An 18,872-nucleotide genomic window follows, 5' to 3' on the forward strand; every position below is an offset into this window, starting at 1 on the left:
TCCCCGCCAGCACTGTGCACATGGAAATGGCCCTGATTTTTATTATACTTTTTTTTATAGTATATATACATGTACTATTGGAATTGTTATTGTTATATTGTTGTTGTTTTTGTTTAAAGAACATTACAACATACGAGAATGGCGCTAAGAAAAAGGCAGATGGAATGTTTGTGATTGATGACGTTGGTCGAGTTCGAGTGACAGGCACACTTGATTTTGAAGGTGGTCCAAGACAGTACATACTGGCTATCAGAGTGATGGTGAGGTTTTCAGCTTTAATTTTACCAATTTCATAAATAATAAAACAGCATTACTTTAAAGGGACATACCCTAGTTTTTAAACACGAAGGCATATTTTTTACTATTAGAGCCGTTTTTGATCACTAAAATCATACTTTACTTAGATTTTATTGTTTAGATTATCCATTTCTGTACATTCAAAGTGTGTTTGGTCCAGACCTGTCAACCTTTAGTCAAGAGAAAGCAGGAGGTGTGTGTTGAAAAAGCAGGAGATTTGGTCAAAAAGCAGGAGATTTTTTAAATTCACACAATTTAACCCAAAATCGCAAGATTTAAAAAAAACATTATTACAATAAGTTATATGAATACTTTATAATGTCATATATACTTCTTAACTTTAGATCTTGGCATTAAAAAAAAAAAAAAAAAATTATTATTATTATTTTTTATTTTTTTTAAGTTTAAATATTATTATGATTTAATACATATTTAAAAAAAAAAAATTTTTTTTATCCAAAAATGTTAAGAACATGAACAAGAAGTAAAAAATTTAATTAGTACATTTACGGTATTACACTTACTGCCTTACAGGTTGCGTTACATTATCATTTGTGGTTAGTGTACCTAAGTACCAAAGACAAATTTATATAAATCTTATAAATTAATATTCAGTTTTTACTATAATGAGGAACGGTGGCGTGGTACTGATTTAAAATCATTATAATGATGCAATAAACATTGTATTTTCATTAATCATAAGTAAAACCTCATTACGGACATCGTGTGAAATATACCGGAATTATACCCATTTCCGTGAGTAACTTTATGTTAATGTCAAACAACATTTTTTAATTGTACAAAAATAATTTCTTGAAGTGTACCCTTATAACCAACATTTTACCGCACAAACATACAAAATTAACTGACACAAGTATGTTTATACAGCTAATTGGTCTTTTCGTTGTCTTGCTGTGACATGTGATTTTAACATGCATCGTGTGTATCGCTGTCAACTCAGATTTGTCATAGTTGCATTATGTAAGCCAGTGGGAAGACATTTTACAATTCAGAGGTGTTATTAAAAGTAAAGTTTGTTTTATTTAACGACGCCACTAGAGCACATTGATTTTTAATCTTATCATCGGCTATTGGAACTAAATTGGATAGTTTTGTTTTTTTATATGGCAACACTGAATGTCAATACACAGCCTGTTTAATTAGCGGCAACACGCTTCGTAGCCATTACGATGACAACAAACATTATAATAACACATCATTTTATAAACTCCATGTGCTTTTTTAACAATATAAATAGGCTATCCCACAATTCTCACTTCGGCAAAGGTTAAACAGTCGGAACAATTCGGCCTGTTACATTCTCGGAAACCGAAAGTAGTCGACATTTTCCGAATGAGAAAAAAAGGCAGAGTTACTTCCCTTCTGTTATTTTGACAAAAGAGGATCGATTTTTTTTTTATGCTTAGAAAAATGTCATTTAACAGGAGAAACTGTCTCCCGCACAGGTGAAAGGAGATTTGATCAAATAGGGGGAGACTCCCGCGGAATCCGGGAGGGTTGACAGGTCTGGTTTGGTCATCCTGGTGTTTTTAATATCACAAAATGCATTTCTCATATTTTTAAAAACGCACATGCTTCTGAGAAGTAAGAGTTATGCAGTTGAGTTTTAGTCTATTTTTAGAGGGTATTTCACCATTTCAAAGTCAGAGATTCATGTTTCACTCAATTGTAACTTTATCATAATGTGTTATAGGTTTGTAAATAACTAAACTTAATGTGCATTTTCATGGGCTGAAACTAGGGTCTGTCCCTTTAAATTTACTTAAAGATGACTTAAGATGTATACAGGCCTAGCTAGGCTTGACAACTCACTGGTTAAATCTGCAAAGCTATGGTTCTCAGAATAAGAAAAAATATTTATAAAAAGCAGTTTTAATTAATTATTCATTCAAATTATATAGCTTTGCTAGACTTGAAGACATTTTGTTTTTACTGTCTTTAATCATACCAGTGACCCCCTCTGGATCTACCAATGTAGTGTTCATAAGTTATCAGACACAAACATTGGATTTTTATATTGGTGGGGGTGGGGGTGGGGGTGGGGGTGGGTGCATTAGCAGAAATTAATTTAATAGAAGCGGACCTAGTATGGTAATTAAAAAAAAACCCACACATATTTTTTGCACCCTCCCATTGCATATTTCTATTAGTAGATTGTGATGCAGATTACGGACTTACCTGATATTTTAACTTTAGGATGCTGGAGTTCCTTCTCTGAATGTTGAGTCAACCTTGACCTTGATCATAACAGACAGTGATGACCAGGGTCCTAAGTTTAGTGAGAAGTCTTATTTTGCTTCAGTCATTGGAGAGAAGCCTGTTATAGTGAGTTCATATTATTTTATATTATTTCATTTAATAAAGATGTCATATACAATATACATATCTAGAAAGATATTTATGTTAATTATAAGAACCATATATTTTTGGCAAGTATCTGTAAATTGAGTTTTGCCAGCAGACACCGTGACAATCATGTGACTTCAATAACAAAATAGCAGTACAGCTGAGAACAGACAAAAATAGTTTTTATAAATAAGTTTTCTTTCAAATAACAGTCTGAAAATCATAGAAAAAACATATTAAGAAATGTGCCATGTTTATGAGTGGGTATAAAGTTCAATCTTGCTTTCTTTGCTCATTTTAACTTTATTGTTACGTACATTTCTGTGAATATGAAACATTTGTTTACTTTCCCCATGCAAAAGTCAAATTCGTAAAAAATATTCAAATGTACGTACCATACTGTTGCGCACAAATGATGCAACCAACGAAACAGGGCAACGGACGATATAGATTTTGATATAGACTTAAATATGTTTAGATATAAGGAAGTAAAGTCTTTTACCATTAACTGATAATTTTTCTAAAAACACAAAACTGAATTTTAAAAGTTTGGATCAACGGATACATTTTATGTTTTTCAAGAACCTGGAAGATGATGACTAACAGCCTTTAACCCTGGCATGAAGGTGGACCCTATGTACTTTGGGTGCTTCACTTCTTTAGGACCAACAGAAAAGGATCCCCATACGGGCCATACCACTTACCCCTATTCATTTCTTCACCTTCACCACAACTGATCAAAGGCCGTGGTGTGTGCTTTCCTGTCTTTGGGAAAGTGACTATAATCCCTTGCTGCATTAGGGGTTTCTTCCGATGACTACGAGTCAGCATTACCAAATGTTTGACATCTAATAGCCGATAATTAATTAACTGATGTTAAACAAAACAAACTTTTAACTTTCTTCACCTTCTACATATAGGTTTCCCTTAGAGAACAACCCCAGCATGGTACCATAAAGGAGTATTCCCCAATATAATTAGTATTAATAACATAAAACACCTGCCTTTTCAATGTACACCGGTAACAGTAAATAAATGCCAATATATGTTAAAACAAAATCCATGTTATGTCTACCCCCAGATCTCAAAGATCTCTTGAAACAAAATATATCTCAAAAACTTTATTAAATAAAATTATCATGTATTACAGATAATAATTATTATTATCTTATACAAGTAATTATTTACTTATATTTAGCACCAAGAATGTCACGTTACAAATCCACCAGTACTGGCAGAAGATCAAGACCCAGTGAGAAAATCTCCAATAAGATACACTATCACAGATGGTAAGAAAATCTCCAATAAGATACACTATCATTGATGGTAATAAAATCTCCAATAAGATCCATGTACTGATGGTGAGAAAATCTCCAATAAGATACACTATCACTGATGGTAAGAAAATCTCCAAAAGGATACACTATCGCTGATGGTTAGAAAATCTCCAATAAGATACTATCACTGATGGTAAAAAAATCTCCAATAAGATACACTATCACTGATTGTGAAAAAATCTTCAATAAGATACACTATCACTGATGGTGAGAAAATCTCCAGTAAAATACACTATCACTGATGGTGAGAAAATCGCTAATAAGATACACTATCACTGATGGTAAGAAAATCTCCAAAAAGATACACTATCACTGATGGTTAGAAAATCTCCAATAAGATACTATCACTGATGGTAAGAAACTCTCCAATAAGATCCATGTACACTATCACTGATTGTGAAAAGATCTTCAATAAAATACACTATCACTGATGGTGATAATATCTCCAATAAGATACACTATCACTGATGGTGATAATATCTCCAATAAGATACACTATCACTGATGGTTAGAAAATCTCCAATAAGATACACTATCACTGATGGTAAGAAAATCTCCAATAAGATGCACCATCACTGATGGTCAGAAAATCTCCAATCAGATACACTATCACTGATGGTGAGAAAATCTCCAATAAGATACACTATCACTGATGGTGAAAATGTCTCCAATAAGATACACTATCACTGATGGTAAGAAAATCTCCAATAAGATACACTATCACTGATGGTAAAACAATCTCCAATAAGATACCCTATCATTGATGGTAAGAAAATCTCCAATAAGATCCATGTACACTATCACTGATGGTGAGAAAATCTCCAATAAGGTACATGTACACTATCACTGATGGTGAGAAAATCTCCAATAAGATACAGTATCACTGATGGTAAGAAAATCTCCAAAAGGATACACTATCACTGATGGTTAGAAAATCTCCAATAAGATACTATCACTGATTGTGAAAAAATCTCCATAAGATGCACTATCACTGATGGTGAGAAAATCTCCAGTAAAATACACTATCACTGATGGTGAGAAAATCGCCAATAAGATACACTATCACTGATGGTAAGAAAATCTCCAAAAGATACACTATCACTGATGGTAAGAAAATCTCCAATAAGATACACTATCACTGATGGTGAAAATGTCTCCAATAAGATACACTATCACTGATGGTAAGAAAATCTCCAATAAGATACACTATCACTGATGGTAAAAAAAAATCTCCAATAAGATACACTATCACTGATGGTAAGAAAATCTCCAATAAGATCCATGTACACTATCACTGATGGTGAGAAAATCTCCAATAAGGTACATGTACACTATCACTGATGGTGAGAAAATCTCCAATAAGATACATTATCACTGATGGTAAGAAAATCTCCCAAAAGGATACACTATCACTGATGGTTAGAAAATCTCCAATAAGATACTATCACTGATGGTAAAAAAATCTCCATAAGATGCACTATCACTGATGGTGAGAAAATCTCCAGTAAAATACACTATTACTGATGGTGAGAAAATCTCCAATAAGATACACTATCACTGATGGTAAGAAAATCTCCAAAAAGATACACTATCACTGATGGTTAGAAAATCTCCAATAAGATAATATCACTGATGGTAAGAAAATCTCCAATAAGATACACTATCACTGATTGTGAAAAAATCTTCAATAAGATACACTATCACTGATGGTGATAATATCTCCAATAAGATACACTATCACTGATGGTTAGAAAATCTCCAATAAGATACACTATCACTGATGGTAAGAAAATCTCCAATAAGATACACCATCACTGATGGTCAGAAAATCTCCAATCAGATACACTATCACTGATGGTGAGAAAATCTCCAATAAGATACACTATCACTGATGGTGAAAATGTCTCCAATAAGATACACTATCACTGATGGTAAGAAAATCTCCAATAAGATACACCATCACTGATGGTCAGAAAATCTCCAATCAGATAAACTATCACTGATGGTCAGAAAATCTCCACTCAGATACACTATCACTGATGGTCAGAAAATCTCCAATAAGATACACCATCACTGATGGTCAGAAAATCTCCAATCAGATACACTATCACTGATGGTCAGAAAATCTCCAATCAGATACACTATCACTGATGGTGAGAAAATCTCCAATAAGATACACTATCACTGATGGTCAGAAAATGTCTCCAATAAGATACGCTATCACTGATGGTGAGAAAATCTCCAATAAGATACACCATCACTGATGGTCAGAAAATCTCCAATCGGATAAACTATCACTGATGGTCAGAAAATCTTCAATCAGATACACTATCACTGATGGTCAGAAAATCTCCAATAAGATACACCATCACTGATGGTCAGAAAATCTCCAATCAGATACACTATCACTGATGGTGAGACAGATGGAACTTGATGAATGTTGATACACGTTGTGCATAGGGGTTTGTCTTAAAGGCATATTGTATAATATTTTCAGCTATTACACATTTTTTAAACTGTTATATTATGTATTACTTACAAATTATTATTTAATGGGCCTGCTGGAACAATATGTGATGTGGTGGGCACAAGTACATTTAAGGGTGTTATGTACATGTTTATAGTAAAAAAAAAAGTAAATGTTTTCGGCATAAAATTGGGGGGAACACTCACCGCTAGTTCCTATGGGCCTGCTTAAATATAAATTTTGTGTGTTTTAGTTGCCATGGTGTTTGTAATAGACCAAACCCTACTGTACATATATGTGGAACAGAAAAGGTGTACATGCCTTAGGAACTAGAATCGGTGACCTTTTAAGAATTGTTACAGGTAACAAAGCTAAATGTGTTATGTGCGTATAAATAAATTTTGAACAACAGAATATGTAGGCATGTGATAGAAATAAGCAAAAATGTTCATTTGTACACCGGACAAGTACAGCTAAAAATCTACTTGTCCGTCAATATTTCCACTTGTCATAGGCGTTGAAGCAGGGGTTGGGGGTGGCAAGGGCGCACAGGCTCACTTCCAACTGGAGCTGGTGAAACCTGCCTTCCATCCCCCCCCCCCCCATGTGAAAGGCGATCTAAAGATGGATTCGAATGAATATATTTTTTTAGAAGAGTAAATATTTGTGTTAAAAGATGTGTTGGTTGTTGAGCTATTTGCAACACTGCAGTCTTGCTCGGGCCTGTTAATACATATAGACAGAAAACGTTCCAGGACAAAGAAGGGAAAGGTATTTTCGCAACAATTAGTGTATAAGAATGTGCGTATTGCATGATATGGTCAAAAATGTATTTTATAATGTACTGCATCGCACTGTTTCAATAGAAACATTTCCTCTTTTTTTTTTGTCGGACAAAATTACCCTTAATATTAATTTAAGTTTGTTACTGTCAAAGCTTGACAAATGACAAACTTGTTGAAGTCAACAACAAATCATTGGCCTTTTCACCTGGGTTGTGTTGATAGATTGTAATGTTGTTTTTCCATCAATTGTGATTTTCTTTTATTTAAGTATAATAATTGCACAAAATTATCATACTGCTTCATAATTTGTCCCAAGTAAATTTACACGTCAGGACAAACGGACAAGTGCTTATTTCTATTGCTGGTAGGCCAATAAAATTTTGCACAGTTAGCCATACAATACAGGGAAATATGAAAGTTTTTTTATTATGATGTAGTTTTGTTGTTTGGAAATAATAACGTGGTGTACTGTATATTGGCAGGATTTCCAAAAGAACCCTGGCACTTTGGAACATTTTTCAACATAAATGCGGACACAGGAAAGCTTTGCCAAAGAGAGACAATTCCAAGAATGAAAGCAAAACCTGGAGAAGTGCACGGTGGATTTATTAACTATACTCTTATGATTCAGGTAATCTGTCAGTATATATGGGTTTGCTACATCAAATTTTATGAAAGTTCATGTTTGAAAGTAATTATTTAACAGAGCAATTTGTAATTTGTCAATGAATAGGTTTGTCATTGATTGGACTAAAAAGTTAAGTGTAAGTTCCGAGAGCGCAGCAATTACATATATGTACCTGTATGTGTTGTATCTTGGTGATCATCAATGAAACTGTTTCCCCCTCTCCATTTCAACTAGTCCTCTATATGACTGCAGTGTTTCTGCCAGAAAGACATTTTTGGGTACGGTGCTATGGAATTGAATGCAAACACAGTCAACAGGGGCCTCCCCTGAAAAGAAAATGGGTGGTTAGGGTTAAGAAAATCATACAGTAATGATAAGAGTAATTAATTTTGTCAAAAAGTTAACTTTAAAAAAATAAAATGTGTACAAAAAAAAAAAATTGAGTATGGCAGCGTACCCGTTTTACGCTCTGGCAGAAACCCTGGACTGGTATGTCAAATACTGTGGCATGTGCTTTTCAGTTTGTGGGGAAAGTATTTATGTTCAAGATCCTTTGCTGATATATTCTTGGAGTAGTCTGCTGATATATTATTGCATTGGGTTTCATTTCTCACTTACATGTATGTTAGACACGTACCAGATAGAGTATAAAAATGTGAAGCAATTTTTAAACAAATATTTGCTTTCCTTTCCATTTGACTAAAAGGAGCATTATTATGGTAGTAATTTTACAGTTTGCTTTTCATGTGTATATACCTTTTAATACTATGTCATTTCATGCTGATATATCTTAATTAATTTCACATTCAATATTTTTATATCTTATTTTACATTCAGCAAACTAATATTTTGCTATCTTTTCTTCTTTTTTGTTGTATAGTCTTTCTTTCTTGTAATTTTTACATCTGTAAATTTAATAATGTAAAGCAATTTTACTTATTGCATGTTCATTTTTAACTAAACATGACTTATAATTTCATAATTTTTGTTATGGAAATAAGGAGTGTCACATGCTGCTTTTTTAGGCTTACCAGACAGAAGACAGAACAAAGGCAGACATTGCCACACTATTTGTCCATGTGGTTGACCAGAACATACACCACCCAACATTTGTAACTCCAAACATCCGCGCTAGTATGGAAGAATTTCCCTCACTGAAGGCTGGATACATTGTAGCAACAGTCAAAGCTCATGATAATGATTATGTATGTACATTTTTATGGTAGAATCTAAAACTGTACTATTAGATATTGAAATTTCACTTTCTACTGGAGTGTCAATTGCCGCTAGGTTTAGTATCCAGATCAAATGAATATTCATATGATTCAGTTATTAAACTTTTGAAGTCTATCTTCTCCTACAGTTTTAATTGAATTGTTCTGAAACTTGTTTCAATGATCCATGGGGCACCCTCCACAAAATAATAGAGAGATATTTGGAAAACATTGAATGTTTTTATTATTATTATTAAAGGAATGCTCGCACAAGGCTTTTGGACTGGTATAGTCAACGGTATATAATGCACATTATTGCTTAATTAATATCAACAAGTATAATCTTATATTTAATTAATAAAACAGTTAAAAGTGACGGCTATTATATATAATGGGTGAATCCATTTTGTACCATCTCAATGAATACGCTTTCTGGCGAACCGGTGGTTACGTAATACTTATCGCGTCATGTTAGGAATTAGTCTTAGAACTGAAGAAACAAACCTAGCTGTGTTTTGCGGATGCATTGCAATGTTCTGTAGTAATATCCATCCCAGTAAGCCAGCAATACGTATATATTATTTTTCAATACAAAATAAACCACCATTGTCAAAGTGTCGAAATAACTGCATTATGTTTTGTCCAGGCATTAACCTACGTACTGAAATGATAATCGGAGTGTTTTCTTAGTTAATTGGTTTTTTCTTTCCGTGGCCTGTACCTGTGATTCTGGATTGGCTGGTGTATATTTGGAAGGTAACCAGTCACGGTAATTAATTACTGCTGTCTAGACACCAAAAAAAAACGTGCCAGTATTTATTAAGATCACAGGGTATTGTGGGATTACCTGCCACCCCTAAAATGGTAATGGACATTATTAGCCATCCTGCTTTATTACTGTAAATAATTCTGTAAAACCCTTGATTAAGTAGACTTTACCATCTAATATCACAAAACTGACCAATTACGTAGTCCCAAAGAAAAGAAAATTATCACTGGTATCATGAGTGGTCATTTTTGCTCCAACATACCCTAGCTACCAATAGGCCTAATGATATGCATTTTTTCTTTGGATTTTTAAAGAGAGAAAAATATTATAACTCCCATTTCGTTCTGTTGATGCAAATTGAAATATATTTCATTAAATAATTTATTATACTATCAAGTCATTTATGTTGTTTTACAATTAAGTTAGGTGGATGAAAGTGAAACGCCTTGTCGTAAATTAGAGCGTTTATTTACACTGTGCATACACAAGTTGTTAGAAGCTGACATCACTTCACCCCAAGTGAAATTGAAACAAAATAGCTGCCCCAGTTAGCAGGAATAATCATGGGTTTTTTATTAACTCTAAAATTAAACTATTTCATTTCTTAAAGTGTCAGTATGTGTTGGTGGACTGGTTATGCATCTTCCCAAAACATAAGGCTCGTGTTTGAGTTTATTTCCCCTTTAAATAATTTTTTTTTTTTTAAGTATCTTGTTCTAGAGTTTTGATCAGACAGTATTCACAAACTAATAGATATATTTAAAAAATAAAGGGTTTTTAACATTTTTATTAAATTTTAAATAAAAATTTAACATTGAATATTTAAAAGTCTATCTTCTCCTAGAGGTTTGATTAGATAGTTCAAAAATGTAGTATAATTATTCTCTGAGGAAGTCATCACAAACTAATAGAGAGATATTTTGAAACTTAGAGTTTTTGAATTTTTATCAATTTAAATATTTTAAATAGAAATTTATTGTTCAAAATTTAAAAGTCTATCTTCTCTTTGAGTTTTGATTGGATATTTCTGAAACTAAGTAACAGAATTATATATATGTAGCCCTATAGGCCTCTTGTTAGCTTCTGGTTTTAATGTGTTCTATATATTTATTTCAACTGTTTTGTCTTGGATTGTTTTTTGTATTCAATTAAGGGCAAGAACAGTCTGTTTGTGTATGAGCTGTCTGAGAATCCATTAGGTGCATTTACCATTAACAGTCATACTGGAGAAATCAAGGTTGTGAGACCACAAGTCATTGACCGGGAGAAAAACCAGACATTGTTTATCAAGGTATATGGATTTTTTTACAATGGATAAATAATTATATCATTTTCTTTTGGACCACCTGAAAAATGTATGGCATTGATATGATATGAGCAATTTTGTTGCCTTTAATTTTCACCATCATACAAAGATAATAAAGTACACATGCATATTATTATATATAAATAAATATTAAACTTACATTTACCGGTATATCCGTGAATATTTTACAGGTTCAAACTGTAGAGACAGTATTTATCAAGGTACATGTACATGTATTTTCCTAGAATGGGTAAAGAATTAAATTATTTTCTTTTGGACCATCTCAAAAATGTATGGCATTGATATGATACGAGTAATTTTGTTGCCTTTAATTTTCACCATCGTACAAGGTACCCATTTATATTATTTATATGTATATACAGACAAACTTTGATAACTTGATCTTGAAGGATATGAGGAAATAGTTCGTTTCAGGGAATTCGAGTTTTCGAAATTAATATATAATAGTTCAAATTTGAAACTGCATTGCAGCTAGATGATTTCGCTTAATATTGTAGGAAGTGTACACTTCACTGCCTACCTTTGAACTCTGAAAACTATGCATCCCCAGTTGAAAGGCAAATTAATATAGCTGCCATCTCACCCCGCACCAGGTAAAGTTTGACACGATTCATGCCTATGAGAGCAAAAACAAACAGCGCTAACAAATATTACAAATGCTCTTTGAAGTTAACCAGACTGTGTCTGTAATTATATATTACATAGCGATGCCCTCTGTCATGTACGAATACCGACAACCAATACAGGATCATTTTGTTCCACTTAGTCGGCGATCTAGTATTCTGTAATTATCACCTTAATCCGAGACAGCCAAGACTACCCGAGACAGGCACGCTTTGCCTGATTGATATAATTGACAATTCATTCGTCTTGAAAATACTATCGGCATCAACAGTTTGATCAATCCACATATGTCAAATTTTTTAGATGCATAATCTATTAAATCTTTATGGCGGGACCAAAGAATTAGGTTGAGAGATTATCGAGTTTATCGAGTTTTTGAAGTTTGAGTTTTCAAAGGCTGTTATTACTAGTTTGTATAGCAACTCAGCTGGGACTGTCGCTTCAGATCAAGAGATCGAAGTTTTTTTTCAAGAGATTGAAGGTGATCGAAGTTTGACTATATATATATTAAACTTCCATTTATATCCTTGAATGTTATGCAGGTTCAAGCTGTAGAGACTTCAACTACTGAGTTGTTGATGAGTGATCCAGATTCCACTGTGCAGGTCACAATTACCGATGTTAATGACAATCCACCACGCTTTCAGACACCGCTGTATTTTTATGAAATCAAAGGCAGTCTCACAATTGGGTCAAATATCAGTAAGGTTTGTTTCAATTGTATAATGTTTCAGAAAGCAATATTTTTGTACAATGTATACATGTAGGCCTACATATAATTTAATTTCTGTTTGCCAGTAGCTTAATATATGTACAACAAATGAAAATTCCAAATGCACAAATCAAACATAATACTGAATGGGATAACTTTCTGTATGACATTTGAAGTCGCAGACCTTAGTTTCAACATGTAAAAATGGACACTAAGTTCAGTTAATCTACAAACCTGTAACATATCTGGATAAAGTTACAACAGAGTGAAATAAGAGTCTGTGACGTTGAAACAGTGAACTACCCTTAAAAATAGACTAAAACTTGACTCCATAACTGTTACTTCTCAGACGCACGTGCATTTTTAAAAATATGAAAAATGCATTTTGTGATGTTAAACACACCAGGATGACCAGAAATACTTTGGATGTATGGGAATGGATAATCTAAACAATAAAATCTAAGTAACGTATGCTTTTAATTATACAAAATGGCTCTAATAGTGAAAAATATTCTTTAGTGTTTAAAAACTATAGGGTCTGTCACTTTAATTTAAACAAAATAATTATATGAAGGATAAAACATTGTAAAGTTATTTTGGCAATAAATACTTTGTCACAAAATGTTATTGCTATCCAAATTCTGTCACAGTGTAATATTATGTTTGAAAAATATTATATCACAGGATCATATAATAATACCAATGGTTAACATCTAATGATATGAGCTTAGGTGTTGTTAAACAAATATTCCTTTGTCAAGTGTTCACTTCTAATATTGTTTGAGCAACTACGGGATCTGGCAAAGCAGTGGAGATTGCTGTTAGGGTTTTAATTCTTCGCAGCACTTTTTTTGCTGTGGACTATAATTATTGAATTAATTTTTTGCACAGCAAATTCTCTTGCAGTGGAAATTTTCTTAATTGCAGGGATTGTTGAGTGGATGTTTTCTAAATTGACTTCTGTTTGATTATCACCAAGTTACAGGCCTCTAAGAATTGAAAAGTTGCATAATCCGTTTATGGGTTATGCAAAAACAAATTGAAGTAACCCATTTAATTTTTGCGTAATCTGTTTATGGGTTACACAAAAACAAATTCAGGTAACCTATTTAATTTTTACATAAATCATCATGATCATGTAAATGATGTCATAAATTCAATGCACGAACAAAAAATGAGTTAACTATACTTATGCGAGTGCGACACAGACGAAACTATCGCTGTCATAATTTTCAGAGGTCTGAATTAAACCTTTTTCTATCCAGTATGAAGACCGGCTGATTGCAGAAGATCCAGATCTTGGAGAAAATGGCACTGTCCATTACCGTATTGTCAACTTACGTACCAGCAGTGGTACATCAACTAGTCGTGACTTTCAGCGATTCCGAATTGGTGAAAAGAACGGCTGGTTTTTCATATCTGGCAGTCTGTCTGATCTCCGTAGAAAAGGACCGTTTGTAACATTCAGCTTGCTGGTCAAGGCAGATGACCAGGCTAAAGACGTCAAGAACAAAAAGTGTGTAATGCTTTCTGATATTTTTCATTTATATTTATATTTATGTTATTTCCATGCTTATATTCAAGCACACTGTCCTGGGCACATACCTCAGCTATCTGCATGGACTGTTCATCCAGGACAGTGAGTTAGTGGGTAATTGTTAGTTGTTAATTAGAGAGAAGTCTGTATAGTGGTCTTACACCTACTCACCGAGTCGTTAAACTTGCGCTTTTGCATGAGAGCTGGTACTGGGAGACGAACCCGGTACTTAACAGCCTTAAGTCCTATGACTTAACCACTACACCACTGAGGCCGGTTTTCTAATATATGTTTCTTTGTAGCAAAATATTGATATAACTAACAAATGTACCCTTCCATTAATATTTGGATGTGTTTCATTTTTTTACTTTTGTAGAATCATTTGAGCATATTCAGTTAACATTTGGTTAAAATGTTGGTTAAAATGTTGTTAAGTTTGCAGATAACAACATTTGAAAGCTGTTTTAGAAGACGTCATTGTACAAACAGTTATACTGATGGAAAGAAATAAGGGAACACATCGAATTGTAGACCAAATTTAATTTACTACTAGCATAGTGCTGCCTACCGTATATGTTCCCAGTCAACTTCTGACAATATGAATTGATTTTTGATGCAGTCATTATTTCTTGTTGCTATCTGTGTGATCCTTTATTTCTTTCCATCAGAATATTTACATTCATTGTTCTCTGTGGATTGATGGAAAGATGCATGGATGGACGGGCAGATGGATGGATGGATGGTTGGATGGATGGATGGATGGATGGATGGAGGGACGGACGGACGGACGGATGGACGGACGGACGGACGGATGGGTATTCGATTGGGTGGATGGTGGATGCAAGCATACACTTTTGTGCATGTACATGTATATTTCATTTTACCAGATCTGCTCTGGCTCAAGTCATCATTAATGTTACGGCAGCTAATGAATACCCGCCTGTGTTTGACAACACCCACAGAACCGTGTCCATCAGTGAGGCGGCATCAGTGGGAACCTTGATGACAAAGATCAAAGTAGGTGCCATTCAGGGTTGAAATGTAAACTTATTTTTTTGTTATTATAACTAAGAACAGAATAGGTGCCATTCAGAGTTGAAATGTAAACTTATTTTTTGTTATAACTAAGATCAGAATAGGTGCCATTCAGAGTTGAAATGTAAACTTATTTTTTGTTATAACTAAGATCAGAATAGGTGCCATTCAGAGTTGAAATGTAAACTTATTTTTTGTTATAACTAAGATCAGAATAGGTGCCATTCAGGGTTGAAATGTAAACTTATTTTTTGTTATAACTAAGATCAGAATAGGTGCCATTCAGGGTTGAAATGTAAACTTATTTTTTGTTATTATAACTAAGATCAGAGTAGGTGCCATTCAGAGTTGAAATGTAAACTTATTTTTTGTTATAACTAAGATCAGAATAGGTGCCATTCAGGGTTGAAATGTAAACTTATTTTTTGTTATAACTAAGATCAGAATAGGTGCCATTCAGAGTTGAAATGTAAACTTATTTTTTGTTATAACTAAGATCAGAATAGGTGCCATTCAGGGTTGAAATGTAAACTTATTTTTTTGTTATTATAACTAAGATCAGAGTAGGTGCCATTCAGGGTTGAAATGTAAACTTATTTTTTGTTATAACTAAGATCAAAGTACAGTGAAACTCCTCTAAACCGGACACCCTAGGGACCAAGTAAAAAATCTCGTATTAAGAGGTATCCGGTTTAAAGAGATTCTCTTCTGTACAGATATTTAATAAGGGACCATGGAAAATGTCCGGTTTTGAGGGAATTCTGGTTTACTGGGGGTCTGGTTTTTAGAGGTTTCACTGTAGTTTCCATTCAGGATTGAAATGTAAACTTATTTTTTGATATAACAAAGATCAAAGTAGATGCCATTCAGAGTTGAAATGTAAACTTATTTTTTGTTATAACTAAGATCAGAGTAGGTGCCATTCAGAGTTGAAATGTAAACTTATTTTTTGTTGTAACAAAGATCAAAGTAGGTGCCATTTAGGGTTGAAATGTAAACATATTTTTTGCTATAAAAATTGTTAATTATTTGTCACTCCTTACTAAACTGCCTATACTTTAAGTAATATAGTTTTGTCACACAATGAACTAACTGGTTTGTGACTTCACACACTTTTAAAACTTGGTTGTCCATAATCACACAGTATTCTCAATGTTTATATCTTGTAGGTCTATGACAAAGATGGGGATGTAGATCTGTTTGTGAAGTTTAACATATTTTCAGGAAATGAAGAACGTGCTTTTAGAATATCTCATAAGTAAGTTATTTCGATTGGATTTTTCTGCTTCCAAAAAACTAAAGTTACCAGGACTATGTATGTGGATGAGAAGAGGTATCTGGACTGGAAATGAGGGAAGTTTACAGGGTAGACAAGGCACCATCTTCCTTAAAAATGATTAAACTCCATATGCCTAGCTGTGCCCAAGGTAGTGTACATTCAAACTATTGTTAACAGTATGTCAAGCCAGAAGATTTCAAAATACTACCAATGGTAATTTAAAATATATTGTTTACTCAGAATATATACTGCCATGCATTGGTGTGTGCTGGGACGGGACGTAGCCTAGTTGGTAAAGCGATCGCTTGATGTGTGGTCAGTTTGGAATCAATCCCCGTCAGTGGGCCCACTGAGCTATTTCTCGTTCCAGCCAGTGTATCATGACTGGTATATTAAAGGCCGTGGTATGTGTAATAACAGCACTAGAGCACATTGATTTTTCAATCATTGGCTATTGGATGTCATACATTTGGTAATTTTGACGTAAAGTCTTAGAGAGGAAATGCGCTATATTTTTCCATTAGTAGCAAGGGATCTTTTATATGTACCATCCCACAGACAGGACAGCATATACCACGGCCTTTGATATACCAGTCATGGTGCAGTGGCTAGAACGATAAATAGCCCAATGGTGTTTTTAAACAAAACAAACCTTTCATTACATATTGGATACACTTTTAATACAGCTATTTCCAGTTCTAGTTCCATTGTGGACATGCACATGGCATTCGATTATGAATTGATTTGAATCCCTATAAAGTCAATCCACATATTTATGTGAAAGTTAGCATTCAATTCAGTTCTGTCTGTCTGTATTTCTTGGTGTGTTAAGAGTTGACAGAAAGTTGTTACAATTTATCTTCCGTCTATTATAATGACATTGCCTTTATGCAATGAGGCACTCCCAGTTGCAGGTATATATGTATATTGTTAACTGCATGCGTTCAAAGTGCTTTGGGCAGGACGTAGCCCAGTGGTAAAACATGTTCTTCCTTCCTTCAAAGTGCTTTCACCATGCAGTGTGTAAATATAGAATATCAATGTGCTACATTTTGATATCATGTTTATTTGACAAGGTTTAGATAATGGTGTCACATGCTAGCTTTAGCCAGTGGCAATGTGACATCAAGTGCTGTTCTATTATGTAAACATTCTTTGCAGATCGTTACTTGATTTAAAAAAAAAATTAAATGTATAATTCAAAACACTAGCTTGTTCTGAATGGTGGAAGAGGAGGGAGAATTGAAAAGTAAAGGTATTCTAATGACATGCTTTCCAGAACAATATAAATGAAGATGCTCTGTCACATTTTCAGGGCAATTTATTGTTGAATATTGTGCATGATGAATTTAAAAATCACAAACATTTCATTAAAAAGGGCAACTCAAATGATTATCTCAAGGTCTTCAAATGATAAATATTTATAAGTATATGTAAATTATTTAAAATCATGATGATCAATGGCCATGTACGTTTTACCTTAAACAATGACATTGGAATCATTTCAGTTATATTTGTAATCAACAATCATAGATCACACCAGTTGGTAAATGGAATTTTTCAATTTTATTTTTCCATGGACATAAAATGCAGAAATATTGCTGAATATCCTTCTCCAAAACAGTTTGAGAACATTTCAATGTAAGTTGGTACGTACATGTCTAAATAGTAACCATATAGATACTATTTTCCATTAATGTAATACATGTACCTTTTAATTGCTGTAAAATGGAAAATAGAAATATATGTCCCATGGTGCTAAACTGCCTAATAATTAATATTAATAAGCACAGTCATATCATATCCAAAGCAGATGAGTCATAAATTAATGTTTTTTGGCTTAAGCTAGTCTACTGGAATCCATTATTTTTTTTAAATTTCATTGTAACTGTTCTAAGTGTGTATATCAACCTACAACATAAAAGATTTTGAAAGACAGCATAATTAACGAAGCCTTCACTGTTTACAATAAGTGGAACAATTATTGTAAAAACATTAAAGTAATCATGAGAAAAATGTTCTCACATTGGTTCCTTAAAGACGAAGGGGCATCAACCACTTACGGTCTGTGTATGAGATGATCATATTAATGGGTTTAAACTTGCCAAATGATTGGTAATTAAAACTGGCCAGATTAACATCATGTTGATTCCTAATACATGTATGCTGTGTCAGTGTTCAAAAATGTGAATTCTAACTTAAAGGACATTTTATAACTAGTTTTCAGTCAAATAATATAAATATGTCATTGCAAGAAGTGTCATGGTAAAGAGGTCCACACGTCTGACTGCATGTGCATGTGTGTATTATTTTCTGTAACAAGTATTTTTATCTTCTTCTTTTTTTCCAGAGGTTATCTCTATACAAATAAGCTACTTGACAGAGAAACTAAAGAAGAATATTTTCTCACAGTTATTGCATCTGATTCCATTCATGTATGTACTCTATGTAGTAATTTTGCCTTGAAACACATTTTGGTTTTTCTTTTGTGATT

General features: G+C 33.4%; 1 protein-coding gene across 1 annotated transcript in view; it reads left to right on the forward strand.

The window, feature by feature from the left end:
- The window catches only part of LOC121369803 (protocadherin Fat 4-like), a 60,338-nt gene that overhangs the window by 11,307 nt on the left and 30,159 nt on the right, over window positions 1-18,872 (forward strand). Inside the window, exons 6-16 of the mRNA XM_041494877.1 lie at window positions 120-260; window positions 2,515-2,643; window positions 3,863-3,953; window positions 7,736-7,884; window positions 8,907-9,086; window positions 11,018-11,155; window positions 12,358-12,522; window positions 13,793-14,043; window positions 14,952-15,081; window positions 16,269-16,357; window positions 18,729-18,813. Of these exons, the coding sequence (XP_041350811.1) occupies window positions 120-260; window positions 2,515-2,643; window positions 3,863-3,953; window positions 7,736-7,884; window positions 8,907-9,086; window positions 11,018-11,155; window positions 12,358-12,522; window positions 13,793-14,043; window positions 14,952-15,081; window positions 16,269-16,357; window positions 18,729-18,813 (1,548 nt within the window). The remainder of the gene's footprint in view (window positions 1-119; window positions 261-2,514; window positions 2,644-3,862; window positions 3,954-7,735; window positions 7,885-8,906; window positions 9,087-11,017; window positions 11,156-12,357; window positions 12,523-13,792; window positions 14,044-14,951; window positions 15,082-16,268; window positions 16,358-18,728; window positions 18,814-18,872) is intronic.

Source organism: Gigantopelta aegis, chromosome 4, assembly GCF_016097555.1.
Source record: "Gigantopelta aegis isolate Gae_Host chromosome 4, Gae_host_genome, whole genome shotgun sequence".
In the NCBI taxonomy this organism is placed as follows: Eukaryota; Metazoa; Mollusca; class Gastropoda; order Neomphalida; family Peltospiridae; genus Gigantopelta; species Gigantopelta aegis.